The sequence below is a fragment of the Stegostoma tigrinum genome, chromosome 39, assembly GCF_030684315.1.
Source record: "Stegostoma tigrinum isolate sSteTig4 chromosome 39, sSteTig4.hap1, whole genome shotgun sequence".
Classification (NCBI taxonomy): Eukaryota; Metazoa; Chordata; class Chondrichthyes; order Orectolobiformes; family Stegostomatidae; genus Stegostoma; species Stegostoma tigrinum.
In genome coordinates, this window is record NC_081392.1 from 5,630,404 (window position 1) to 5,657,306 (window position 26,903).

At 50.3% G+C, this 26,903-nt stretch overlaps 1 protein-coding gene across 2 annotated transcripts; it reads right to left on the reverse strand.

Moving 5' to 3' along the window:
• Positions 1-2,549: 2,549 nt before the first annotated feature.
• Positions 2,550-26,165, reverse strand: LOC125447889 (protein FAM98A-like). 2 transcript variants are annotated; one of them, XM_048522687.2, is made up of 8 exons: positions 25,688-26,165; positions 23,652-23,800; positions 20,548-20,682; positions 13,697-13,899; positions 9,981-10,061; positions 8,989-9,105; positions 6,495-6,662; positions 2,550-4,189 (listed from the first exon to the last, which is right to left on the reverse strand). In XM_048522687.2, the coding sequence occupies exons 1-8, from the start codon at positions 25,972-25,974 to the stop codon at positions 4,046-4,048; spliced, it is 1,284 nt and encodes a 427-aa protein (XP_048378644.2). In that variant the 5' UTR covers positions 25,975-26,165; the 3' UTR covers positions 2,550-4,045. The 2 variants fall into 2 exon arrangements, with proteins under 2 accessions (XP_048378644.2, XP_059496916.1); XM_059640933.1 differs by lacking the exons at positions 23,652-23,800; positions 25,688-26,165 and adding an exon at positions 23,022-23,642.
• Positions 26,166-26,903: the final 738 nt, after the last annotated feature.

The window sequence follows — 26,903 nt, forward strand, 5'->3', positions numbered from 1 at the left end:
GTGGTGCTGGAGTGAGGGTGGGGTTGGGGTGAGTTCAGCATTGGGGTGAGGATGAGGTTGGGGTGAGGGTGAGATTGGGGTAAGGTTGAGGTGAGGGTGGTGCTGGGGTTGGGGTTGGGGTTGGGGTGAGGGTGGTGCTGGGGTGAGGGCGGCGTTGGGTGAGGGTGAGGGTTGTGCTGGGGTAAGGGTGGCGCTGGGGTGAGGGTGGCATTGGGGTGAGGGTGGTGCTGGGGTGAGGGTGTCGCTGGGTGAGGGTGAGGGTTGCGCTGGGGTGAGGGTGAGGTTGGGGTGAGGGTGGGGTTTGGGGTGAGGGTGTCGTTGGGGTGAGGGTGTCGTTGGGGTGAGGGTGTCGTTGGGGTGAGGGTGGGGTGAGGGCGTCGTTGGGGTGAGGGTGGTGTGAGGGTTGGGTTGGGTGAGGGCAGGTTTGGGGTGAGGGTGAGGGTGGGGTTGGGCTGTGGGTGGTGCTGAGGTGAGGGTGGGGTTGGGGTGAGGGTGGGGTTTGGGGTGAGGGTGTCATTGGGGTGAGGGTGGGGTGAGGGTGGCGTTGGGGTGAGGGTGGGTTTGGGGTGAGGAAAAGGGTGGGGTTGGGCTGTGGGTGGTGCTGGGGTGAGGGTGGAGGTGAGGGTGAGGTTGGGGTGAGTGAGAGGTTGGGGTGAGGGTGGGGTTGGGGTGAGGGTGGAGGTGAGGGTGAGGTTGGGGTGAGTGAGAGGTTGGGGTGAGGGTGGGGTTGGGGTGAGGGTGGTGCTGGGGTTGGGCTGTGGGTGGCATTGGGCTGGGGACAGGTTTGGGGCGAGGACGGCGCTGGGGTGAGGGTGAGGGTGGTGCTGGGGTGAGGGTGAGGTCGGGGTGAGGGTGTGGTTGCGGTGAGGGTGTGTTTGAGGTGAGGGTGTGGTTGAGGTGAGGGTGTGGTTGAGGTGAGGGTGTGTTTGAGGTGAGGGTGTGTTTGAGGTGAGGGTGTGGTTGAGGTGAGGGTGTGGTTGAGGTGGGATGAGGGTGTGGTTGGGGTGAGGGCAGGTTTGGGGTGAAGGTGGTGCTGGGGTTGGGCTGTGGGTGGGTTTGGGGCGAGGACGGCGCTGGGGTGAGGGTGAGGTTGGGGTTGGGGTGAGGGTGGAGGTGAGGGTGAGGTTGGGGCGAGGACGGCGCTGGGGTGAGGGTGAGGGTGAGGATTAGGGGTTTGACTTGATCCAGCCACACAACACGATGGAAGTTGTTCTCAATGTGAAAGCAGGACTTCCTCTCCAAAAGGACTGTGTGATAGTCACTCTTACCCACACTGTCATGGACAGATGCAGCTGAAGATTGGTAAGGATGAGGTCAAGTATGTGTTTCCCTCTTGTTGGTTCCCTCACCAACCACCACGGACCCAGTCTAGCAGCTCTGTCCTTTAGGACCTGACCAGCTCGATCAGTGGTGCTGCTGCTGAGCCACTCTTGGTGGTGGGCGTTGAAATCCCCCACCCAGAGTACATTTTGTGCCCTTGCCATCCTCAGTGCTTCCTCCAAGTGTTGTTCACCATGGAGGAGTACTGATTCATCAGCTGAGGGAGGACGGTATGTGGTGATCAGCAGGAGGTTTCCTTGCCCGTGTTTAACCTGAAGCCATGAGACTTCATGGGGTCCAGAATCAATGTTGAGGTCTCCCCAGACTGTATCCCACTGTGCCGCCCCCCTCTGCTGGGTCCATCCTGCTTTAGGGACAGGACATATCCAGGGATAGCAGTGACTGTAAGATATCACTCTGTTGCTTGACCGGTCTGTGAGACAGCCCTCCCAGAGTTGGCACTAACCCCCAGATGTTAGTGAGGAGGACTTTGCAGGGTCAAACAAGGCTGCTACTGCCGTTGTCTGTTCCGGTGCCTAGGTTGACGCCAGGTGATCTATTCCAGTTTTGTTTCTTTGAGACTTTGTAGCGATTGATACAACGCTTGCTAGGCCATTTCAGAGGGCAGTTGAGAGTCAACCACATTGCTTTGGGTCTGGAGTCACATGTAGGCCAGACCAGGTGAGGGAGGCAGATTTCCTTCCCTGAAGGGCTTTAGTGAAACAGATGGGTTTTCCAAAAAGCAGCAGAGTGTGTACATGCATGGGCTAACAAATGAAATTACTGTTGATACAGAGGGTTTAATAAAATGTATGAATACTTGGAACACTGGAGAACTGTCCAAAGATTGTAGACAAAGCAGACCACTATGTCTCAGTAGATCAGCTTTTGTTCTTTTTCTAAAAAAATCAGTACCACCACCAGTAAAATTCGACCAGCTCATTCCAGGATATTATTGAATTCAAATGTCGTGTATCTCAAGGGTTGAATGTCTTTGGAATTCTCTTTCCCATCCTCAGTGGATGCAAAATCATTAAATATTTTGAAGGCAGATGAGTGAGTGGGTGAAAAATTACCAGGGGATATGCAGGGAAATAGAATCGAGGCTAAAATCAGATCAATCATCTTACTGAATAGGGGTGCATGCTCGAGGGGCTGAATGACCTACTTTGTTCATTGCTCACAAGCCCACGTGAAAACCTTTCAGGAAAACATCCTACAGACAGAGCCAGAGAATAATTTGGTTTTAATCGCTTTTGAAAAGACAACTGATCCAGCATCCAAATTCAAGTGGAGAGCAAATGAAAACGTGAGGAAAGCAAATATTAATTCAAAATTCTTACAGAAACTTTGCAAAGGCTGCCCTCTGCAGTGAGGTGCCAGGAAAGGCATCAGCTGAACTGAAACCGCAACATGGGTACCATGACATTCACTGGCACCCAGAGGGAAGACCCATTCTTTCTCTGGGTATGACCAGAACTCTTCCTCCCTGCACCAATTCCCTTCTCTGCCAGCAAATATAGTGGTTATCAGAATGAAAAGAAAAAGACCCATGGGTCATAAAATTCCAGACACTTCCAACAGATTGCCAAAATACAAAGCAATAATCACTCAGTAATTAGGAAAGGCAAAAAAATCAGTGCTTTTTCTGCACGCAGTACAAATTGTCATTCCCTTTGAGATTTGGAATTCTTGCAATTGTCCTGATGAGTGCAACATGAAAAGATCCCACATTTTCTCAGCAATGCGGAGGATTTAAAGGAAACTATTTCAGCGAGTATACAAAGAAAGGAGGATCTGTGACAAAGGCGACACAGAAAGGTGCTGAACAAACACGCACAGTATTATCCAGGCCTGGGTAAAATCCCTGCACTCCATCAGAATGTGTCGAAATGGGTGGCTCTGAGCATGATCAGGTGATGCAGTATGCTGAGCTCGCTCTACGCCACATTTCAAGCCGCTCGATGGTCACTTACACTTGGTAAGGGTTTGGGATTTCTCTCACCCACAGTGAGCCTGGTGCAGAGATGCTTTAACAATACAGAATGGATTCACTCATCTCTTCCACACACTCAGCCCCCACCTCCCACTATCAGGGGTCTCAAACGCTCCACACATTTAATTGCTTTATTGTGGTATCCATCAATATGGTGGCTTAATCTTAGGCTACCCTAACTTTTCAACAGTCTGGAACACACACTCACACTCTCAGTATCTCTCTCACACACACACACACACAATCACGCTGTCTCTCACATGGACTATCATTCATGCTCTCTCTCACAAACACAGACTCACTCTATCACGCTGTCTCTCACAGACTCTCACCGCGCGCGCGCACACACTCACTCTCACGCTCACACACACACACACAGACTCTATCACGCTCTCTCTCACACAGACTCTCACACGCGCTCACACACACTCTCTCTCTCACTCACACTCAGTCTCTCTCATACACACACACACACAATCACGCTCTCACAAGGAGCCTCATTCACGCGCTCTCACACACACATACACACTCTCACTCTCACACACACACACACACACACACACACACACACACACTCTCTCTCACGCTCACACACGCTCTCTAACCCAGTCTGGGAGCTCCAAGTCCTAACCTTACACAGCCACTTCAATATGTTCACATCCAGCCCATGGGAAGTGACTCCCTCTATTGTTCTTCAGAGGGTGAAGAGGACAAACTCCTGGTTTAGCTTCATTTGTGCTTCCGCCCTTTGCCTCTCCATTTCTGTTTGCGCCCACCAGCGGAGCCGGCTCTCCGATGGTACTCCCAGGTGGGCATTGGAGGCTCAATCTCACCGGGTCTCCCTCCTCGATCTGGTACAGGCCCCATCAGTACCTGGGCGATAAAATGCAACCCACAGAGAACATTGTCAATGTTCCCTCAAAACTCCGGCTGGACAAGAGCGTCAGATAAAACATGGCCCCAGTTACAAAACAGGCCTTACCCCACTCCTGGTCATTTGACAATATCTCCGCCCCACACCACAACCTACTGTGCCAATAGAGGCACACCGAGTTCCCAGTTAGTCATCTCCTCCCCGCGGTTAGCCACATACAAGACCATAAGTGTTTGGAGCAGAAAAAGGCCATTCAGCCCATCGGGTCCACTCTGTCATTCAACGTGATAATGCCTGAGCTGCTCATGCTCAACTCCACTTTGCTGCCTTTTCCCTTGAATCCCCTCCTGATATAAAATCTATCGCTCTCTCAGCTGTGAATACTCTTCACAGCCCAACCTCGACAGCCCTCTCAGGTAAAGAATATTCCTCCCCCATCCACTCCCTGCTGATATCTACCTCTGACCCCACTCCCTGCTGATTTCACCTCCGACTCCACTCCCTGCTGATTTCACCTCCGACCCCACTCCCCGCTGATTTCATCTCCGACTCCACACCCTGCTGATTTCACCTCCACCCCCAGTCCCTGCTGATTTCACCTCCGACCCCACTCCCTGCTGATTTCACCTCCCCGCCCCTCCCTGCTGATTTCACCTCTGACCCCACTCCCCGCTGATTTCACCTCTGACCCCACTCCCTGCTGATTTCACCTCCACCCCCAGTCCCTGCTGATTTCACCTCCACTCCCTGCTGATTTCACCTCCGACTCCACTCCCTGCTGATTTCACCTCCGACCCCACTCCCCGCTGATTTCACCTCCGACTCCACACCCTGCTGATTTCACCTCCACCCCCACTCCCTGCTGATTTCACCTCCGACCCCACTCCCTGCTGATTTCACCTCCCCGCCCCTCCCTGCTGATTTCACCTCTGACCCCATTCCCCGCTGATTTCACCTCTGACCCCACTCCCTGCTGATTTCACCTCCACCCCCAGTCCCTGCTGATTTCACCTCCACTCCCTGCTGATTTCACCTCCGACTCCACTCCCTGCTGATTTCATCTCCGACCCCACTCCCCGCTGATTTCACCTCCGACTCCACACCCTGCTGATTTCACCTCCGACCCCACTCCCCGCTGATTTCACCTCGGACTCCACACCCTGCTGATTTCACCTCCACTCCCCGCTGATTTCACCTCCGACCCCACTCCCCGCTGATTTCACCTCCGACTCCACTCCCTGCTGATTTCACCTCCGACTCCACTCCCTGCTGATTTCATCTCCGACCCCACTCCCCGCTGATTTCACCTCCGACTCCACACCCTGCTGATTTCACCTCCGACCCCACTCCCCGCTGATTTCACCTCCGACTCCACACCCTGCTGATTTCACCTCCACTCCCCGCTGATTTCACCTCCGACCCCACTCCCCGCTGATTTCGCCTCCGACTCCACTCCCTGCTGATTTCACCTCCGACTCCACTCCCTGCTGATTTCATCTCCGACCCCACTCCCCGCTGATTTCACCTCCGACTCCACACCCTGCTGATTTCACCTCCACTCCCCGCTGATTTCACCTCCGACCCCACTCCCCGCTGATTTCGCCTCCGACTCCACTCCCTGCTGATTTCACCTCCGACTCCACTCCCTGCTGATTTCATCTCCGACCCCACTCCCCGCTGATTTCACCTCCGACTCCACACCCTGCTGATTTCACCTCCGACCCCACTCCCCGCTGATTTCACCTCCGACTCCACACCCTGCTGATTTCACCTCCACTCCCCGCTGATTTCACCTCCGACCCCACTCCCCGCTGATTTCACCTCCGACTCCACACCCTGCTGATTTCACCTCCGACTCCACTCCCCGCTGATTTCACCTCCGACTCCACACCCCGCTGATTTCACCTCCGACCCCACTCCCCACTGATTTCACCTCCGACTCCACTCCCCGCTGATTTCACCTCCGACTCCACTCCCCGCTGATTTCACCTCCGACCCCACTCCCTGCTGATTTCACCTCCGACCCCACTCCCTGCTGATTTCACCTCCGACCCCAATCCCTGCTGATTTCACCTCCATTCCCTGCTGATTTCACCTCCGACCCCACTCCCTGCTGATTTCACCTCCACTCCCTGCTGATTTCACCTCCGACCCCACTCCCTGCTGATTTCACCTCCGACCCCACTCCCTGCTGATTTCACCTCCACATCCCCCCAAATTCTCACTGATATCCATCTACCTTCCCCATTCCCTGCTGGTATCCCCTGCTGGTATTCCCTGCTGGTATCCCCTGCCCCCCATTACCTTGTTGATGGAGCAGGCAGTTCTCTCTCTGCTGCTTTCACTGGTGGTCTTGGTGATGACAGACAGATCCTCGCGTGCAGACAGCAGGTGAGCTGGAGTTATACTGCTCCTGGTGCTCAGGGTCTGTCTCAGAGGCTCATACAGCTGTCGTATCACAGCCTCGTGTTGCTGAAACACAGTGGCAGAACAAAATAAACACCCTTCTGCTGGAAACAACTGGAGGCATCAGGACAATATGGCGGGGGCTGCCATGGTAACAAGGCCTGTCCTGTTCCCTCGGCTGGACACGGTGATATCTCACCCCCTCACTGCTCATTTGGAAACACCACGTGCTTGGCTCACAGACAGTTTCACTACTTGCTCCCTTTCGGCTCCTCTCAGCCAGACATGCCCTCGTTAAGTGTCCCCCCCCCCACCCCCATCACCCCTCCCCCCGCCCCACCCCACCCGCCCCCCCCCGACCCAACCTGCCCACCCCACCCCCCCGGCACCCACCCCCACGCCCCCGCCCCCGCCCCCCCTGCATCCCCCCGCACCCCGCCGCCCCCACTGCATCCCCCCAGCCCCCCTGCACCCCGCCGCCCCACCCCCACGCCCCCCTGCATCAACCCGCACCCCGCCGACCCCACCCCCCCCACCCCTCCCACCCCACCCAACCCCCACCCCGGCCCCCCACCCCCACCAACACTAAGTTCATGTCCCTGGTTCTGGGCCATATGACTTGAGACAATCTGGGGATCACTCATTCCTTTAATCATCGCCATCAACTCAATCTACAATCCTCAAGAAATGACTGACCCTCCCATTTAGTGGTAGTGCCCCTAAGCCTGGAATAGGACACTGATTAGACTAAAAGACACAGGCCATTCAGTCCATCGAGTTTGGTCCACCAAAGTCTCGGTTCAAAACCTCTCAAGTTGGTGTGTCAGAACTTGACAGAATATGGGATAACAGAGTGTAGAGCTGGATGAACACAGCAGGCCAAGCAGCACCTGACCCTAGTTTATCCAACCTCTCCCTTATAAATCAAAGCCTGGCCACCCAAGCAACAGCCTTCAAATTCTGAATCTACCCCTACGTGGGGCAATACACGGTGGCTCAGTGGTTAGCACTGCTGCCTCACAGTGCCAGGGACCCGGGTTCAATTCCAGCCTCGGGCAACTGTCTGTGCGGAGTTTGCACATTCTCCCTGTGCCTGCGTGGGCTTCCTCCCACAGTCCAGAGATGCGCAGGTTAGGGTGGGTTGACCCCGTGGTGAAATGCAGGGTTACAGGGGTAGGGTGGGTTGCTGTTCGGGTGTGTTGGAGTGGATTTGACAGGCCAAATGGCCCGCTCCCACACTGTAGGGATTCTACGTAATTATCATACAATCTTAACAGGAACTATTGGCTAAAGGAGGGTAAATATTCTCAAAACCATCTGGGGCCTCAACCATGTTGATGTGGAGAGGATTTTTGCACTTGTGACAGGCGGTCTAGAACCAGGGTCATCACTTAAAAAAGAAATGGGGGCTTGCTCATTTCAAACAAGGATGAGGTGAATGTTTGTTTTCCTGTGTCGGAGAGTCTTGGGTGCTCTGTGCCTGTTATGTGGGACGTTCTTACGGCAGCAGTCAATGGAGATGATTCTTTCTCTATCCATGACCAAGAGGCAGCAGTCTCTGACTAGGACCAGCATTTATTGCCCATCCCTAATTGCCCAGAGCGCCGTTAAGAGTCAACCACATTGCTACGGGTCTGGAGTCAGATGTAGGCCCAGACCAGGTAAGGATGGCAGCTTCCTTCCCTAAAGGACATTAGTGAACCAGATGGGTTTTCCCAACAATTGACAATGGACGTCATTAGACTCTTAATTCTAGTTTTTATTTTGTTGAGTTCAAACTCTACCATCTGCTGTGGCGAGATTCGAACCCAGGTCCCCAGGGCATTACTTGGTTCTCTTGGTTGACAGTCTCGTGACACTGGCTTTGTCTCCCTATTTCTTGCTGAGTGGAGGGTGAGCCTGTGGAAATTCCCACCACAGGAGGCTGGAGAGGCCAAGTCACTGAATCCATTCAAGAAAAAGAGAAGTCTTTAGAATATAAACTCAATCAAGGGCTTTGGAGAGAAAGGAAGAAGGTAGAATTAAGGTAGAGGATCAGACAAGGGTGCAGAAAGGTTTTACCAGGAGGTTACTTATGGAGAGGCCGGATAGTCTGGGACTTTTCTCACTGGAGCATGGCTTTCTGAGAGATTTATAAATCATTCTCCATGATGGAGTGAGTGAGATGGGCTGATTGGCCTACACCCCCTAACCCTGGTTTCTATGTGAGCAGCAGGTGGGTTGGGAATGTGGATTTGAGGATACACTTAGATCAACAGAATCGAATGGGCACAGTGGGCTTGAAGGGCTGAATGGCCTCCTGTAACTCCTAACTCAAGTTCTTCGGTGGTTACAGAGTGAGAAAAGAGCTGCTGGTACTCTCTACAGGAGCGTGTCTCAGGAAATTCCAAACCTTTGCTCCTTCGGCCCAGTGAAACGACTGCACGGTCACATCCAGGCGCGTGATCAGCATCTGTCGACGGCAATCATACTCCACACACATCGCTCGATGGATCTCCTTCAGGTTCTCCTAACGCAGGGAATACAGAGGGTTAGTGAGGGCCTGCCCTACCACCCCCTTCATTCCCATGTGGGGTGCGGCCACCATTAGTTGCCTGTCTCTATTGTGGGACGACACATGATGGGCACTCGGGACATGGTTGCTTTCCATGCCCCCTCCCCTCCCAACTCAAACCGGGCACCAGAGCAGATAGGGCAACAGGCCAAGGTGGGCACTTGCTGGAACCTCGGAGGGGTAGGTATTCCTGTCTTGCTACTCACCTCAGGTCGAGGAGCAACTGTGACCCTCAGGTGAACAGCACCAGATGCCATCAACTCAGACCCAGCTGAGAACCACTGGACGTGCGCTGGGAGTGGAGCGGATTCAATCTCTCGGCCGGTGGGGGCATGGTTGGTAAGACTGGCGGAAGCTGCTGCTGACAGCAAGTGGAAGAACTTCCATGGGTGGCACGGTGGCTCAGTGGTTAGCGCTGCTGCCTCATAGCGCCAGGGACCCGGGTTCGATTCCACCCTCGGGCCACTGTCTGTGTGGAGTCTGCACATTCTCCCTGTGTCTGCGCACGGGGTGCTCCTGTTTCCTCCCACAGTCCAAAGTTGTGCAGGTTAGGGTGGATTGGCCGTGGGAAATTTCCCCACAGTGTCTAGAGATGGGTGGGTTAGACACAGGAAACACGGGGTGAGGGAACTGGTCTGGGTGGGATGCCCTTCACAAGGGCAGTGTAGACATGTTGGCCTGAATGGCCCATTTCCACACTTTAGGGTTTCTATGATTTTATTGAACTGGGATGGACAGGTCGGGAGGTGGGGGGAGATATCTGAAACAGTGCTGACCATTGTGCCCGGTTCTTTGCGAGGTCACAGATACACCTGAAGGTGGTACCATACCCATTGTTCTGGCTCCAGGCTCTTGTTCAGCAGAGGTTTACCTACTCCGGCTTGTGGCAATCCAGCACTGACATCTCGGAGCTGGAACACAAACATTCGGGCGGCTGAGGCATCACACACTCTGCTTTTACAAAACATAACACTCCCAAAATGTTAGGCCCCCGGCACGTGTTTACATGTCTCTCTGCTGTGCATGTCTGAGACTGCATGCACAAGTCTATACCATGAGTGTACGCGTGCGTTTTACGGAGAGAAGCTCATAATAAACTCTGCCCAGAGCTCACAGCTGGGTGAGGTGTAGCCCTTCTCAGGACACTTTCAAGATCATACAGCACAGAAAAGGGCCCTTTGGCCCAACTCATCCATGCTGACCACGTTTCCTAAACTGGACTAGCCCCAATTGCCTGAGTTTGATCCATATCTCGCTAAACAAAGAAAGTTACAGCACAGGAACAGTCCCTTCAGCCCTCCAAGCCTGCACCGATCCAGATCCTCTATCGAAACCTGTCACCTATTTTCCAAGGATCTATATCCCTCTGCTCCCTGTCCACTCATGTATCTGTCTAGATACATCTTAAATGATGCTACCTCCGCTGGCAACGCATTCCAGGCACCCACCACCCTCTGCGTAAAGAACTTTCCACACATATCTCCCTTAAACTTTTCTCCTCTCACTTTGAACTCATGACCCCTAGTAACTGAGTTCCCCACTCTAGGAAAAAACCTCTAGCTATCCACCCTGTCTATACCCCTCATGATGTTGTAGACCTCAATCAGGTCCCCCTCAATCTCCGTCTTTCTAATGTAAGCAATCCTAATCTACTCAAACCTTCTTCATAGCTAGCACCCTCCATGCCAGGCAACATCCTGGTGAACCTCCTCTGCACCCTCTCCAAAGCATCCACATCCTTTGGGTAATGTGGCGACCAGAACTGTACTCAGTACTCTAAATGCGGTCGAACCGAAGTCTTATACAATTGTAACATGACCTGCCAACTCTTGTACTCAATACCCCATCCGATGAAGGAGAGCATGCCATATGCCTTCTTGACCACCCTATTGACCTGCGTTGCCACCTTCAGGGTAAAATGGACCTGAACACCCAGATCTCTCTGAGTATCAATTTTCCCCAGGGCTTTCCCATTCACCACATAGTTCGCTCTTGAATTGGATCTTCCCAAATGTATCACCTCGTATTTGCCTGGAATGAACTCCATCTGCCATTTATCTGCCCAACTCTCCAATCTATATATATTCTTCTGTAATCTCCGACAGTCCCCTTCACTATCTCATACTCCACCAATCTTAGTGCCATCTGCAAACTTGCTGATCAGACCATCTACACCTTTCTCAGATCATTTATGTATATCACAAACAACAGTGGTCCCAAAACAGATCCTGTGGAATACCACTGGTCACAGTTCTCCATTTTGAGAAACTCCCTTCCACTACAACTGTTTCCTGTTGCCCAGCCAGTTCTCTAACCATCTAGCTATTACACCCTGGACCCCATGCGACTTCACTTTCTCCATCAGCCTACCATGGGGAACCTTATCAAACGCCTTACTGAAGTCTATGTATATGACATCTACAGCCTTCCCCTCATCAATCAACTTTGTCACATCCTCAAAAAATTCTATTAAGTTGGTAAGACATGATCTTCCCTGTACAAAACCATGCTGCCTATCACTGATAAGCCCATTTTCTTCCAAATGTAAATAGATCCCATCCCTCAATATCTTCTCCAGCAGCTTCACCACCACTGACATCAGGCTCACCCATCTATAATTACCTGGATTATCCTTGCTACCCTTCTTAAACAAGGGGACAACATTAGCAATTCTCCAGTCATCCAGGACCCCACCCGTGCTCAAGGATGCTGCAAAGATATCTGTTAAGGCCCCAGCTACTTCCTCACTCGCTTCCCTCTGTAACCCGGGATAGATCCCATCCGGACCTTTGGACTTGTCCACCCTAATGCCTTTTAGGATACCCAACACTTCCCCCTCCTTATGCCAACTTGACCTGGAGTTATCAAACATCTATTCCTAACCTCAACATCTGTCATGTCCCTCTTTTCAGTGAATACCAATGTAAAGTACTCTTGAAGAATCTCACTCATTTTCTCTCCTTTGTCCTTGAGTAGGCCGACCCTTTCTCTAGTTACCCTCTTGCTCCTTATGTATGAATAAAAGACTTTGGGATTTTTCTTAACCCTGTTTGCTAAAGATATTTCATGACACCTTTTAGCCTCTTAATTTCTCATTTCAGATTCGTCCTACTTTCCCGATATTCTTCCAAAGTTTTGTCTGTCTTCAGTCACCTAGACCTTATGTATGCTTCATTTTTCCTCTTTGCTAGTCTCACAATTTCACTTGTCATCGATGGTTCCCTAATCTTGCCCTTTCTAACCCTCATTTTCACAGGAACATGTCTCTCCTGCACTCTAATTAACCTCTCTTTAAAAGCCTCCCATATATCAAATGTGGATTTACCCTCAAACAGCTGCTCCCAATCCACATTCCCCAGCTCCTGTGGAATTTTGCTGTAGTAGGCCTTCCCCCAATTCAACAGTCTTCCTTTAGGGCCACTCTTGTCTTCGTCCATCAGTTTTCCAAAACTTATGGAATTGTGGTCAATATTCCCAAAGTAATGCCCTACTGAAACTTCAAGCACCTGGCCGGGCTCATTCCCCAACACCAGGTCCAGTATGGCCCCTTCCCGAGTTGGACTATTTACATACTGCTGTAGAAAACCCTCCTGGATGCTCCTTACAAATTCTGATCCATCTGAGCCCTAATATTGAGTGAATCCCAGTCACTGTTGGGAAAATTAAAATCCCCCATCACCACCACCCTGTTGCTCCTACATCTTTCCATAATCTGTCGACATATTTGTACCTCTATCTCACGCTCGCTGTTGGGAGGCCCGTAGTACAGCCCCAACATTGCTACTGCAGCCTTCCTATTTCTGAGTTCTGCCCATATTGCCTCCCTGCTCGAGTCCTCCATAGTGCCCCATTTCAGCACAGCTGTGATATCCTCCTTGAGCCCTTCCCATCCATGTACCCATCCAGATGCCTTCTAAATGTTGTCATTGTACCAGCCTCCACCACTTCCTCTGGCAGCTCATTCCATACACGCACCACCCTCTGCGTGAAAAAGTTGCCCCTCAGGTCCCTTTTAAATCTTTTCCCTCTCACTTCAAACCCATGCCCTCTAGTTTTGGATTCCCCACCCTGGAGAAAAGACTTTGATTATTCACCCTATCCATGCCCCTCATGATATTAACCTCTATAAGGTCACACCTCAGCTTCCTGTGCTCCAGGGAAAAAAATCACCCCAACCTATTCGGCCTCTACTTATACTCCAAACATTTCAGTCTCAGTAACATCCTTGTAAATGTTTTTTTGCACCCTTCCCAGTTTAATGACATCCTTCCAATAGCGACCAGAATTGTACACAGTTCCCCAAATGTGGCCTCACAAATGCCTTGTACAGCCGTAACAAGGCATCCCAACTCCTGTACACAATGTTGGCAAGTGTGCTTTCATCGGCCAGACAAACAGCAACAAATAAACAACAAATAAAGGAGGGCTGAAACCTTTAAGGCATCAACTGATAAATGTAACCTCTTGAAGTTTCATATCAATTTAAATCGTAGGGTGGTATTGACAGTTCCCGCAGTCCCACCTCCCCAGTCTCCAGGCTCCTTACTTTAGTTTCCACGTCCTTGAAAAGCTGGAGCACAGGGGTGTCTCGGGTGGGTTCAGCCATGCCCAGTGCCTGGCACAGAGCCTGCAGTTCTTTGAAGGTCTCATCACCGTCACTGTCCCCAATATCCCTGGGTACCTGGCACAGCACCAAGGGCTTCCTGGCATTTAGGATCCTGGCTGCTTGCAGCTCAGAGCCCAGGAACACTGAAAACAAAGTCAGAGTGAGACACATCAACTGGCGCCCAGGGGTGCACAAACACGGAAAACAGGAGCAAGGGTAGGCCATTCAGCCCTTCGAACCTGTACCACCACTCAATACAGTCAAGGGTGACCATCCAAACTCAGACCCCATTGCCATTTTCTCCCCACATCCTTTGGTCCTTTTATCCCTCAATCTAACTCCTTGAAAATATTCAATGTCTTGGCCTCAACTGCTTTCTGTGGCAGAGAATTGGACAGGCTCCCCACTCCCTGGGTGATGACCTTAACAGAGTCACAGAGCACAGAAACAGACCCTTCAGTCCAACTCGTCCATGCCAATCAGATATCTTAAATTAATCTGGTTTCATTTTCCAGCATTTGGCCTAAATCCCTCTAACCCCTTCCTATCCATGTACCCATCCAGATGCCTTTTAAATGTAACTGTACCAGCCTCCACCACTTCCTCTGGCAGCTCATTCCATACACACACCACCATCTGCATGAAAAAGTTGCCCATTAGGGCCCTTTTAAATCTTTCCCCTCTCACCTTAAACCCATGCCCTCTAGTTTTGGTCTCTCCCTACCCTGGGGGAAAAAAGCTTAGCTACTCACCCTATCCATGCCCCTCCTGATTTTATAAATCTCTATCGGCCTCTGACACTCCAGGGAAAATAGCCCCAGCTTATTCAGCCTCTCCCTGTAGCTCAAACCCTCCAACCCTGGCAACATCCTCGTAAATATTTTCTGAACCCTTTCAACTTTCACAACATCCTTCCTACAGCAGGGAGACCAGAATTGAATGTAGTATTCCAAAAATGGCCCAACCAATGTCCTGTACAGCTGCAACAAGCTCCCAACTCCTATACTCAATACCCTGACCAATAAAGGCACGTGTACCAAACGCCTTCTTCACCATGCTCCGATCCTTGTGGCACACAGCTGGTCACAGGCCTCCAGTCTGAAAAAACAACCCTCCACCACCACCCTCTGTCTCCTAACTTTCAGCCAATTTTGTATCCAAGTAGCTGCTTCCCCCTGGATTTCATGCGATCTAACCTTACTAACTAGGCTAGCACGTGGAACCTTGTGGAAAGCCTTGCTGAAGTCCATATAGACACATCCACTGCTCTGCCTTCATCAATCCTCTTTGTCACTTCTTCAAAAACTCCATCGAGTTCGTCAGGCACAATTTCCCACTCACAACGCCATGCTGGCTAGCACTTTCCAGATGCAAGTAAATCCTGCTCCTTAGAATCTCCTCCAAAACGTTTTTGTAAATGATTTGGATGTAGGAGTGGAGGTTGTAAATGGTTTGGATGGAGGACTGGAAGTTGTAAATGGTTTGGATGGAGGAGTGGAAGTTGTAAATGATATGGATGGAGGAGTGGAAGGGTGGATTAGTAAGTTCGTAGACGATACGAAGGTAGGTCGAGTTGTGGACAGTGCGGACGGCTGTTCTAGGTTACAAAGGGACATCGATAGGATGCAGAGCTGGGCTGAGAAGTGGCAGATGGAGTTTAACCCTGAAAAGTGTGAGGTGATTCATTTTGGAAGGACAAACTTGAAAGCAGAATTAAAGGTTAACGGAAAGATTCTTGGCAGCGTGGAGGAGCAGAGGGATCTTGGGATTCATGTCCACAGTTCCCTGAAAGCTGCCACCCAGGTGGATAGAGTTATTAAGAAGGTGTATGGTGTGTTAGCTTTCATTAATAGAGGGATCGAGGTCAAGGGCCGTGAAGTTATGCTCTGGCCCTACAAAAGCCTAGTTCGGCCACATCTGCAGTATTGTGTCCAGTTCGGGTTGCCTCATTACAGGAAAGATGTGGAAGCGTTGGAAAAGGCGCAGAAGAGATTTACTAGGATGTTGCCTGGCATGGAGGGAAGGTCTTATGAGGAAAGGTTGAGATAGCTAGGGCTTTTCTCTTTAGAACATTGAAGGATGAGAGGTGACTTGATAGAGGTGTACAAAATGATCAGAGGCACAGATGGAGTGGACAGTCAGAGACTTTTTCCTAGGGTGGAGGTAGTTATTACAGGTGGGTATAGTTTTAAAGTGAGTGGAGGTAGATATAGGAGCAATGTCAGGGGTAGGTTCTTTACTCAGAGTGGTCGGGGCGTGGAATGCATTGCTGGAGAGCGTAGTGGAGGTAACCTTATTGGGGGCATTTAAGTGGCTATTAGATAGGCATATGGATGATAGTATAAGGTAGGGGTGGAGGTTAGATAGGCCTTAGGTTTAGGGTAAAGGTTTGGCACAACATCGTGGGCTAAAGGGCCTGTACTGTGCTGTACTGCCCTAAGTTCTAACATAACCACCACCAACATAAGGCTTACACATCTGTACTTCCCTGGATTTTTCTTAGCACCGTTCTTAATTATTGGCACAACACTAGCCACCCTTCACATTTCTGGCACCTTACCCATGGCTGTCGACAAAACAAATATCTCAGCAAAGGGCCCAGTAATCCCTTCTCTAGCTTCCCACACTGTTCTGGGAAATATCTGGTCAGGTCCCAGGGATTTATCCATCTTTGTGCGTTTTAAGACCTCCAGCACGATGTCCTCTGTAATATGGGCACTTTCAAAACATCACTATTTATGGAGCTTGATGACTTGCTCGCTGATCTGGCTTGTTCTCATTCAGACATTTCACCAGCATGTGAGGTAACATCAACAGTGGAGCCTCTGATGAAGCGATGTTGTTCTACTCCACTTGGAATTTATACTGTCAGGTCTGTTATAGTGAGTAGTGTCATTTCTGGTTCCGATCTGTATATGGGGTCCGATTCTATATGTTTGTTGCCAACATGATTTCTGGTGGTCTTTGGAGTGATGGCCCACAAGCCCATAGCCACGCTACGACAAACACTCACAAGGGCTAAAGACCCCGTTCCCACAGCATGCAGAACCAAAATAGCACGCAATGACTGGCACAAACATTACGTCGGACAGACAGGAAGGAAATTAGCCATCGGAATACACAAACATCAGCGAGCACCAAAATGGTACGATGAACTCTCCTTAATATTGGTACACTTGGACAATGAAGACCATCAGTTTGACTGGGACAAGGTAACCATAGTAACCCAAGCCAAACAGAGACATGCAGGAGAATTCCCAGAGGCATGGTTCTCAATCCATAATGCATTCAACAAACATATAGAATCGGACCCCATATACAGACCCATACAGAAAACCGGAAATGCCCACTATAACGGACCAGAAAGCACAAATTTGAAGCAGAGCAGAACAACATCGCTTCATCAGAGGCCTCAGTGGGTGACGAAACGTCTGCAATCAGACACACCAGCTCGGCGAGCAAGACTCGAAACACACCCACAACCCCAGCTACAAAGCTTTGCTAAAACCTTAAACATCGCTATTTATTTCCCCAAGTTCCCGAGCTTCCATGTCCTTCTCCACCGGAAATACTGGCACAAAATATTCATTTAGTATCTCCCCCATTTCCTACGGTTTCACACACAGGCAACCTCATTGATCTTTAAGGGGGCCTATTCTCTCCCTTGTTACTCTTTATTCCTTAATGTATTTGTAGAAGCCCACTGGATTCTCCTTAACTCTATTTGCCAAAGCTATCTCCTGTCCCCGTTTTGCCCGCCTGATTTTCCTTTAGTCCTACCGCTTTTATACTCGAGAGATTCGCTCGATCCCAGCTGTCTATACCTGACATATGCCTCCTTTTTTTTCCTGACCAGAGCCTCAATTTCTCTAGTCATCCAGCGTCGCCCACAACTATCAGCCTCACTGTCCACACTAACAGGAACATACTGTCACCAGACTCTTATTATCACTTCTCTTCATCTCGGTCCTAAGTACCCTGCACCCTTAGACCACAATCCCATTGGGAATATCCTTCCTGCGTTTAACCTGTTAGAATTTTACAGGTTTCTAGGCGATCCATGCTACTCCACCCAAATAACATTTTTCTCAGCTCCAGAGAAGACAATCTGAACTGATTCAATCTCCTCATACACGTCAGTGCTGCCATCCAGGAATCAGTTTGCTGACTTGCCTTTGCACCGTTCGCCAGAACACCATTCCTCAGGCATGGAGACCAAAACTGCACACAACACACCAGCTGTGATCTGACCCGGGCCCTGTCCCATTGCAGCAAGACTTCCTTGCTCCTGTATGCAAACCCTCTCACTATGAAGGCCCAACATTGCGTTTTTGCCTTCCTCACCACCTGATGCACCTGCAATGCTTACTTTCAGCGACTGGGGTACAAGGACACCCAGGTCTTATTGCACACCAACCCCCTCCTTTGCCAATCTATCACCATTCAGGTGACAATCTGCATTCCCGTTTCTAAACCCTGCATTTATTCACATATTAATTCCACTTACCATGCATTTGCCCAATCACTCAACTTCTCCAAATCACGCTGAAGCGTCTCTGCATCCCCTTCACAGTCCACCCTCCCACCCAGCTTTGCGTCATTTACAACCTTGGAGATTTATAGTTACCTCCCTCAATTAAATCATGAATGTATATTGTGCAAGCACTGAGCCCACAAATGCCCTACAGGCTGGGACTATTTTCCGTGGAGCGTAGGAGGCTGAGGGGTGACCTTATAGAGGTTTATAAAATCACAAGGGGCACGGATAGGGGGAACGGCAGATGTCTTTTCCCGAGGGTGGGGGATTTTGAGACTAGAGGATATATTCTTAAAGTGAGAGGAGAGAGATTTAAAAAGGACGCGAGGAGCAACTTTTTTTTTTACACAGAGCGTGGTTTGTGTGTGGAATGAACTTCCAGAGGAAGTGGTGGATGTGGGTACAGTTACAATATTTAAAAGACATTTGGGTAAGTGCATGAATGGGAAAGGTTCGGAGGGATATGGACTAGGAGCAGGCAGGTGGGACTAGTTTAGTTTGGGATTATGGTCAGCTTCATTGTTGGAGTGAAGGGTCTGTTTCCGTGCTGTGTGACACAATGATAATCATTTTCGCACCACACAAGTGCGAGGCAAATGGCCATTTCTGACAAGACAGAACCAAGCCACTTCCCCTTTGACATTCAAAAAGGTATTGCCATCACTGAATCCCTTACTGCCTGCAGCGTAGATGGGACTCGCTGCTGCTACTGGGCATCAGTGGTGGAGCGAATGGGATGTTTGTGGCCTCACAGCTGGAGCATTGGATCCAGTCCTGAATGCTATACTTTAGGAAGGATGTGAACTCATTGGGGAAGATTGAGTCCTAACTTTCAAGAGGAAATTGGGTAAATACCCAAAAAGCAAACACATGCAGGGCGCAGGAGGGGGGTTTGGTGGAGCATGGGGGGAGGGGGGTTGGAAAATGTGGGATTCGTGAGCCAGCACAGGTATGATGGGCTGAACAGTGGTGTATGATGCCATGGTTCACCATCTCAATCTCTTCATCCACTTTGTCACTATAGTTGAAGCTAAACTACGCAGGGAGTCAAATACATTAATACTGAATTGACATGTCCCCTGACCAACTGTTCTGGATATAAATAAAGGGAAAGATTTTCGAAGAGATTTACCAGGATGTTGCTGGGTCTAGAAGGTTTGAGTTATAAAGAAAGGTTGGATACACCGGGACTTTTCCACTGGAACGCAGGGGTTTGAGAGGTGACCTGATAGAAGTTTCTAAAACAATGAGGGGTATAGATAAAATTAATGCTAGTTGTCATTTCCCCAGGGTGGGGGATTTCAGGACTAGGGGGCACATTTTTAAGGTGACAGGAGATATGAAAGGCATTTGTTTTTTACACAGAAGGTGGTTTGCATGTGGAATGAACGGTGGATGTGAGCACAGTTACATTTAAAAGACATTTGGATAAGTACATGAATGGGAAAGGTTTGGAGGGATATGGGCCAGGAGCAGGCCGTTGGGACTAGTCTGGTTTGGGAACACGTTCAGCATGGACTGGATGGGCCGAAGGGTCTGTTACTGTGCAATATGACTCTATTCGCACTCGATCATCACCTCCTGACATCTCAAACTCAAAGTGTTCATATGAGAGTGATGCATAGGAAACCTGGCCACTTTGTGCACAGCAAGGTCCCACAAGTTGCAACGTGATATTGACTTGGCTGTTAGTTTTGTTTGTGACGGTGCCTGGGATTGGAGGTGCTTCTTTCAAATAGCCTTGAGATTTTTTTTCTTAAATCTCACGATGCAGCAGAAGGGGTCCTTACCTCGTTCAACAACAAAAAAATTTAAGCATTAAGACAACGAAATAACAAAGGAGAACACATTAGTGTTCGTGCATTGCTCCCTCAGGGCTGCCCCTGGGTAATGTCAGTCTAGTTTCTGATCAATCCAAGTATCTGGAGTGGGATTTGAACAGATTTCTGCCTCCGGAGCTTGTCCGAAAGAGGCTTTACATTTGGAAATGGAACAACGAAGGAGGAGAGAATGGGGAGGGAACAGTTCAGTTTAGGAGCTAGCTCTGGAATGGATGGCTAATCGCCCATGTTTTTCCTGTTTTTTTAGCCTCTAGGCCTGGGCTTAGCGGATTCGGTCCCTCAGTCTGTGCGTTTGTCCAGCACAAACTCCAGTGAGGTACTGTGTTATAAGTACAGTCAACGAGGACACAATCCCCACCAGCACACATCGCCGTTAGTCAGTGGGGTCTAGTTTCAGCCCACCATGTACTTACACAGCAGCTGCAGGCAGCTCTCTCTGTTGTTCAGCCTGGAGGTCACATCGCCTGTGGTGAGGGAAGGATAGGGGCAGTGCAACTCATTCACCAGGCCACTGGCTTCCAACTGGAAAGTTTCTGCATCTTCAGGGCCTACAGAGTGGAAACAGAACTTGAGAGAGAGTCGGATTGCATCAACCAAAGGCCACTCGGCCCACACAGCCAGTGCTGCATGTCACTTAGCAACTGGGCCCATCTGCCTAACCCCCAACGTAAGTGTCGCATAGGAATACACCCAGTTCCCAAAGTGATGTTCGTCGAGATCATTCATATCTGTCGGGGGGGGTGGGGGTCGGGGAGGTACGGGGGTGGGCGAGGCGGAAAATGGGAGCGAGGAGAAACGGATGGGTGAGGGAAAAGATGGAATATGAGAATTAGGAGAGGCAAGAAGTTAGTTGGTCCTTCAAACAGGCTCTGCCCTCTGACCTGATTATGGCCTCAACGGCATTTTCCTGTCTACAGCCCTGCTCCCCAACTCCGCCCCCATTAACTAGCATTTCTCGTCGATCAATTCGACTGTTCTTTGAATAACCAGTCTCTTGCTTCTGGGGAAGAGAGTTTCACATGTCAGTGACCCTCTGCTGCTGTTGTTACTGCCCAATGAGCACTGACACTCCTTTCACTGAATCCCACCAAGTTCCTCTGCAGCTCCAGTTGTTGAGTGGTTCCCCAAACGAGGTGTCATTAGCTGCCCTGGGTTACGCTGAAGGGTCTTGCGGAGGCACTTCAGAGGGCACTGGAGAGCCAGGCCGATGGGTGCAGCCCTGGTCTTTGGTAATGGGCAGACAGGATGGCAATACCTCCCCAATGCCATCATCATGTGACCCACACGGCACTGTCAGCTGACACAGCGTATGGCCCTTCGCCTTCCCTCACCAACCAGCTGACAGCATCATTCAGGGACGAGGGGGCTTTTTCTACACCAATCCGCAGGGCCAACCATTTCCTCATACATCTGAGGGGCACCAGGCCCTGTATGTATTAGGTGTGAGACTGTCGTAGCATGGAACGCCACCGATAGCCACCAATCAGGCAATGTGGCTGTATGAAGTAGCGAGCGTACCCAGCCAGCACTAACCCAGCCCGCCAACTCTCTCCCACAGCAACCCCCCACTTCCCCCAAACTGTAATTTGCAGCAAATGCACCCCATGGTGACGGTGGGGAGAACAGACAAAGGCAGCAGTCTCTCCGAGGAGGGGGAAGAGGGGGTGCGGATTTAAATCCTGAGTCCCCACATCTCCCTACAGCACCAGCCCCCCACAACAGGGCTGACCGACTAAGGCTTGTATCAGCATTGAGGGAGCATCATTACAATGACAGGGTCCATTCACGTAGCTGTTCCCAGTCCCGAAACGTTAACCGTTTCTTTCCTTCACAGATGCTGCCGGACCTGCTGAGCTTGTCCAGCAACTTCTGTTTTGTCCATTTACTTCGGTGGGACAGGGACTCCCACTGATACAACTTTCCTAATTGCCCCTTAAAGCAGAGTAATGTCAGGGAGCAGTTAAGAGTCAGCCACAGTGCTGTGGGTCTGCAGTCACATCGCAGAATGACAGCAGAGTTACGGTGCAGAAAGAGGCCATTCAGCCCATCCGCTGGTTAAATGAGCACAGAGACTAAGTGCTATTCCCCCAATTTCTCCCCATAACCACGAGCACTGTTTACATTTCATTGATCATCCAGTGCTGTCCTGACAGCCTACGAAGGCCAGGCCAGATAACGATGGCTGATTTCCTCCCCAAAAGGACCAAGTTGCGGTTTTAACAACTATCGATACTGGTTATTATGATCACCATCACTGCAGTTAGCTTTCAATGTCAGATTTGTTTCTTGAATTTAAATTCCACTAGATGCCTGGTGGGATTTGAACCTGTGTCCCTGGAATATTAGCCTGGAGCCTCTGTACGATGATTCCAATGTCAGCATCCCCTCCCTGAGATGTAGTGAAATATCCATAGGCACAGCTTCACAGGCTGTTTAGAATCAGACAGCACAGAGACAGACCAACTGCCCATCATGTCTGCACCAGGAAGGGGAATGGATGTTTGCGGACGTGGTGCCATTCAAGCGGGGCTGCTTTGTCCTGGGCGGTGTTGAGCTTCTTGAGTGTTGTTGGAGCTGCCCCCATCCAGGGCAAGTGGGGAGTATTCCATCACACTCCTGACTTGTGCCTTGTAGATGGTGGGACAGGCTTTGGGGAGTCAGGAGGTGAGTTACTTTTCATTGTGTTCCCAGCCTCTGACCCACTCTTACAGCCGCTGTGTTTAGGTGGTGAGTACAGTTGAATTTCTGGTCAATGGCAACCCCCAGGCTGTTGATAGTGGGGGACACAGCGATGGTAACACCATTGAATATTAAGGGGCAGTGGTCAGATTGTCTCTTAATGGTGATGGTCATAGCCTGGCATTTATGTGGTGTGAATGTCACTTACCAGCCCAAGCCTGGATATCGTCCAGATCTTGCTGCCATTTGGACTGTTTCAGTATCTGAGGAGTCACGACTGGTCCTGAGCATTGTGTAATCATCGGTGAACATCCCCACTTCTGACCTTATGCTGGAGAGAAGGTCATTGATGAAGCAGCTGAAGATGGTTGGACTGCAGACACTACCCTGAGGGACTCCTGCAGAGATGTCCTAGAGCTGAGATGATTGACCTCCAATGACCGTGACTATCTTCCTATGTGTCAGGTATGATTCCAACCACCAGAGAGTTTGTCCCCTGATACACATTGATTCCAGTTTTAATACGGTCCTGTTTGTGGCCATCCCTAGTATCTAGAGCTTGTGAACTTCAGCCCAGGGCAGGGATTGGGAGGGTTCAAGAGAGCAACGCATGACTATTTGGATAAGGGGAAAGGGCAGGAGATTGGGTCTAGGTTACAGAACTGGTACAGGCACAATGGGCTGAATGGCCATCTCTGTTCTGTGGTGGAGGGAGGGGGATAATTAGGGATCCGCCCGAAGGAACTCTGATGTTTAACGGCAATCCAACAGTCGCTTTTGTGGGCACGGCCTTTTCTGATCCCCCTGTTTCTAAGAGTAAAAAGAATCTCACACTCACCCGACGTTGGGGTGATGCACTCCTCCAGGGGGCTGACAGCCTTCAGCTCTGAGGCCAGCCAGGAACACAAAGCGGTGAAGCAGAGGGAACACGGACCCTCACTCACTGCCTGTGAGAGTGCACTCACTTCCAGAAGTGACCCGGGCGACCTGAAACACAGGGAACGGGTGGGGGCGAGGGGAACAAATGCTTGAGACTGTAATTATCTCAACACGTCAGTATATGGATCATAGAATCCCTACAGTACAGAACAAGGCCATTCAGCGCACTGAGTCTGCACTGACCCTCCGAAGAGTATTCCACCCAAACCCAGCCCCTTACACTATTCCTGCATTTATACCCCTGGACACTACGGGCAATTTCCCCAAGGCCAAGCCACCCTAACCTGCACATCTTTGGACTGTGGATGGAAACCGGAGCACCTGGAGGAAACCCACACAGACACAGGGAGGACGTGAAAACTCTGCACAGACAGTCACCCGAGGGTGAAATTGAACCCTGGTCCCTGGCTGTGAGGCAACAGTGCTAACCACTGAGCCACTGTTGTTGCTTCTCTTTTCAAACAAAATTGCACAGAGCAGGGACCCATTCAAGACATAATCAAAGTCAAAAAAGATCCTCTAAAAGGAATGAAGATAAAATAGCATAATCCCAACAGTCTACTTATAGCACAAGTTGCAAGATTGTTAAACGCTGGGGAAAGTATAATCCCACTAATCCCAAAACATTCCTTCATAAATTGAAAAGGAAAACTAGTTTTTCTTTTCATGCAGTATACCAGATTTGTCCTATGCTTTCCAGTTTCTGTATTTTGCTTTTCCTGGTTAAGGAAGAGTGTGTGTTGCGTATTTGCAGGATTTCCTAAGAGCGTAGGTGCAAAGGATAGTGGCGTTTTGGGAGGCAGGAAATCAGAGGTGATGGACACTGTAGGGATGCAAGGTGTAATTAATGAGGTAGGTTTGATAAGAACTAGTTCTCCCAGTTACACAAACCCTCCAGAAAATAAAACTCAATGCCACTCAGAGTTAGCTGAAAATAATCCTGTCAGATTGAATCTGTGCCAGAACAGCTTCGACAAACTAAACCAGACAATTGTTGGAGAAACTCAGCAGGTCTGGCAGCACCTGTGGACAGAAAGAGAGAAAACAGAGTCAAGATATTGAGTTCAAAGAGGTCATTCTGCTTTTCTCTCTGCACAGCTGCTGGGGAGATGATAGAAGCAGACGTACCAGCAATATTGAAGACTAATTTGGACAGACACATAAATAGGCAAAAAAATCAAAAACAAACTGTGGATGCTGGAAATCAGAAACCAAAACTGAAATTGATTGGAAAACTCAGCAGATCTGGCAGCATCTGTTAGGAGAAAGCAGAGTATTAACTTAAGTTAATTAAGTTTCAGGTCCAGAAGATGGAATTATTGTGGAATGACATTGCAGTCAGCACAGGCACAGTGGGATGAAGGGTCTGTACTGTTCTAAGTTTTGATGCTGCCAGATCTGCTGAGCTTTCCCAGCAATTTCGAGACTCAGATTTCCAGCATCTGTGGTGCTTTTTAAATTTTTGGTCCAGTGCTTTCTATTTCAGGTCAAAATCTCTTTTCAACTGTGCTTTTGTGGTGGGTTTGAGCTATAGAGAGAGGCTGGGTAGGTTGGGGCTATTTTCCCTGGAGTTTGAGGGGTGATCTTCTAGAGGTTTATAAAATCATGAGGGGCATGGATAAGGTGAATAGACAAGGTCTTTTTCCCAGGCTAGGGGAGTCCAAAATTAGAAGGGATAGCTTTAAGGTGAGAGGAGCACTATTTAAAAGGGACTTAAGGGGCAACTTTTTCACACAGAGAGCGCGAACTGCCAGAGGAAGTAGTGGAGGTTGGTACAACATTTAAAAGGCATCTGGATGGAGACATGATTAGGAAGCGTTTGGAGGGTAATGGTTCAAATGCTGGTAAATGGGACTAGATTAATTTAGGTTATCCGGTCAACATGGATATTGGACCGAACAGTGTGTTTCCGTGCTATACAGATCTATGACTTACCCCAGGGCTCTGAGAGTCTGCACCACATCCCCTTCAAAGGACACTCTCTCTGTGTCTCTCCCTGTTTCCATCCCTGTCCCCCTCTCTGTGTCTCCCTCTGTCTCCACTCCTGACCCTCTCTCTGTCCCCATCCCTGTCACCCCCTCTGTCCCCATCCCTGTCACCCCCCCTGTCTCCACTCCTGTCCCTCCCTCTGTCTCCACTTCTGTCCCTCCCTCTGTCTGTATCTCTGTCTCTCCCTCTGTCTGTATCTCTGTCCCCACTCCTGTCCCTCCCTCTATGTCCATCTCTGTCCCTGTGTCTCTCACTCTCCCTCTCTGTGTCACTCTTCCTGCGTCTCTCACTCTCCCTCTCTGTGTCACTCTCCCTCTGTGTCTCTCCCTCTCTGTGTCTCTCACTCTCCCTCTCTCTCCCTCTCCCTGTGTCTCTCACTCCCCCCCTCCCTGTGTCTCTCACTCTCCCTCCGTGTCTCTCCCCGTGTCTGTCACTCCCCCTCTCCCTCTCCCCCCGTGTCTCTCACTCCCCCTCTCCCTCTCCCCGTGTCTCTCACTCCCCCTCTCCCCGTGTCTCTCACTCCCCGTCTCCCTCTCCCCGTGTCTCTCACTCCCCCTCTCCCTCTCCCTGTGTCTCTCACTCTCCCTCTCCCTGTGTCTCTCACTCTCCCTCTCCCTGTGTCTCTCACTCTCTCTCTCCCTGTGTCTCTCACTCTCCCTCTCCCTGTGTCTCTCACTCTCCCTCTCCCTGTGTCTCTCACTCTCCCTCTCCCTGTGTCTCTCACTCTCTCTCTCCCTGTGTCTCTCCCTCTCCCTGTGTCTCTCACTCTCTCTCTCCCTGTGTCTCTCACTCTCTCTCTCCCTGTGTCTCTCACTCTCTCTCCCTCCCTGTGTCTCTCACTCTCTCTCCCTCCCTGTGTCTCTCACTCTCTCTCCCTCCCTGTGTCTCTCACTATCCCTCTCCCTGTGTCTCTCACTCTCTCTCCCTGTGTCTCTCACTCTCCCTCCCTGTGTCTCTCACTCTCCCTGTGTCTCTCACTCTCCCTCTCCCTGTGTCTCTCACTCTCTCTCTCCCCCTGTGTCTCTCACTCTCCCTCCCTGTGTCTCTCACTCTCTCTCTCCCTGTGTCTCTCACTCTCCCTCTCCCTGTGTCTCTCACTCTCTCTCTCCCTGTGTCTCTCACTCTCCCTCCCTGTGTCTCTCACTCTCCCTCTCCCTGTGTC

Excerpts from the sequence above, each read along its gene's own strand:
- LOC125447889 (XM_048522687.2), bottom strand. The coding sequence starts at position 25,974 with ATGGACATAGAGGGAGGGACAGGAGTGGGGACAGAGATACAGACAGAG. Across the intron at positions 9,106-9,980 it reads GCCTGGAGCCAGAACAATGG|GAGAACCTGAAGGAGATCCA; the intron begins GTATGGTACCAC and ends TCCCTGCGTTAG. Across the intron at positions 6,663-8,988 it reads ACTGGGCCGAAGGAGCAAAG|CAACACGAGGCTGTGATACG; the intron begins GTTTGGAATTTC and ends ACTGTGTTTCAG.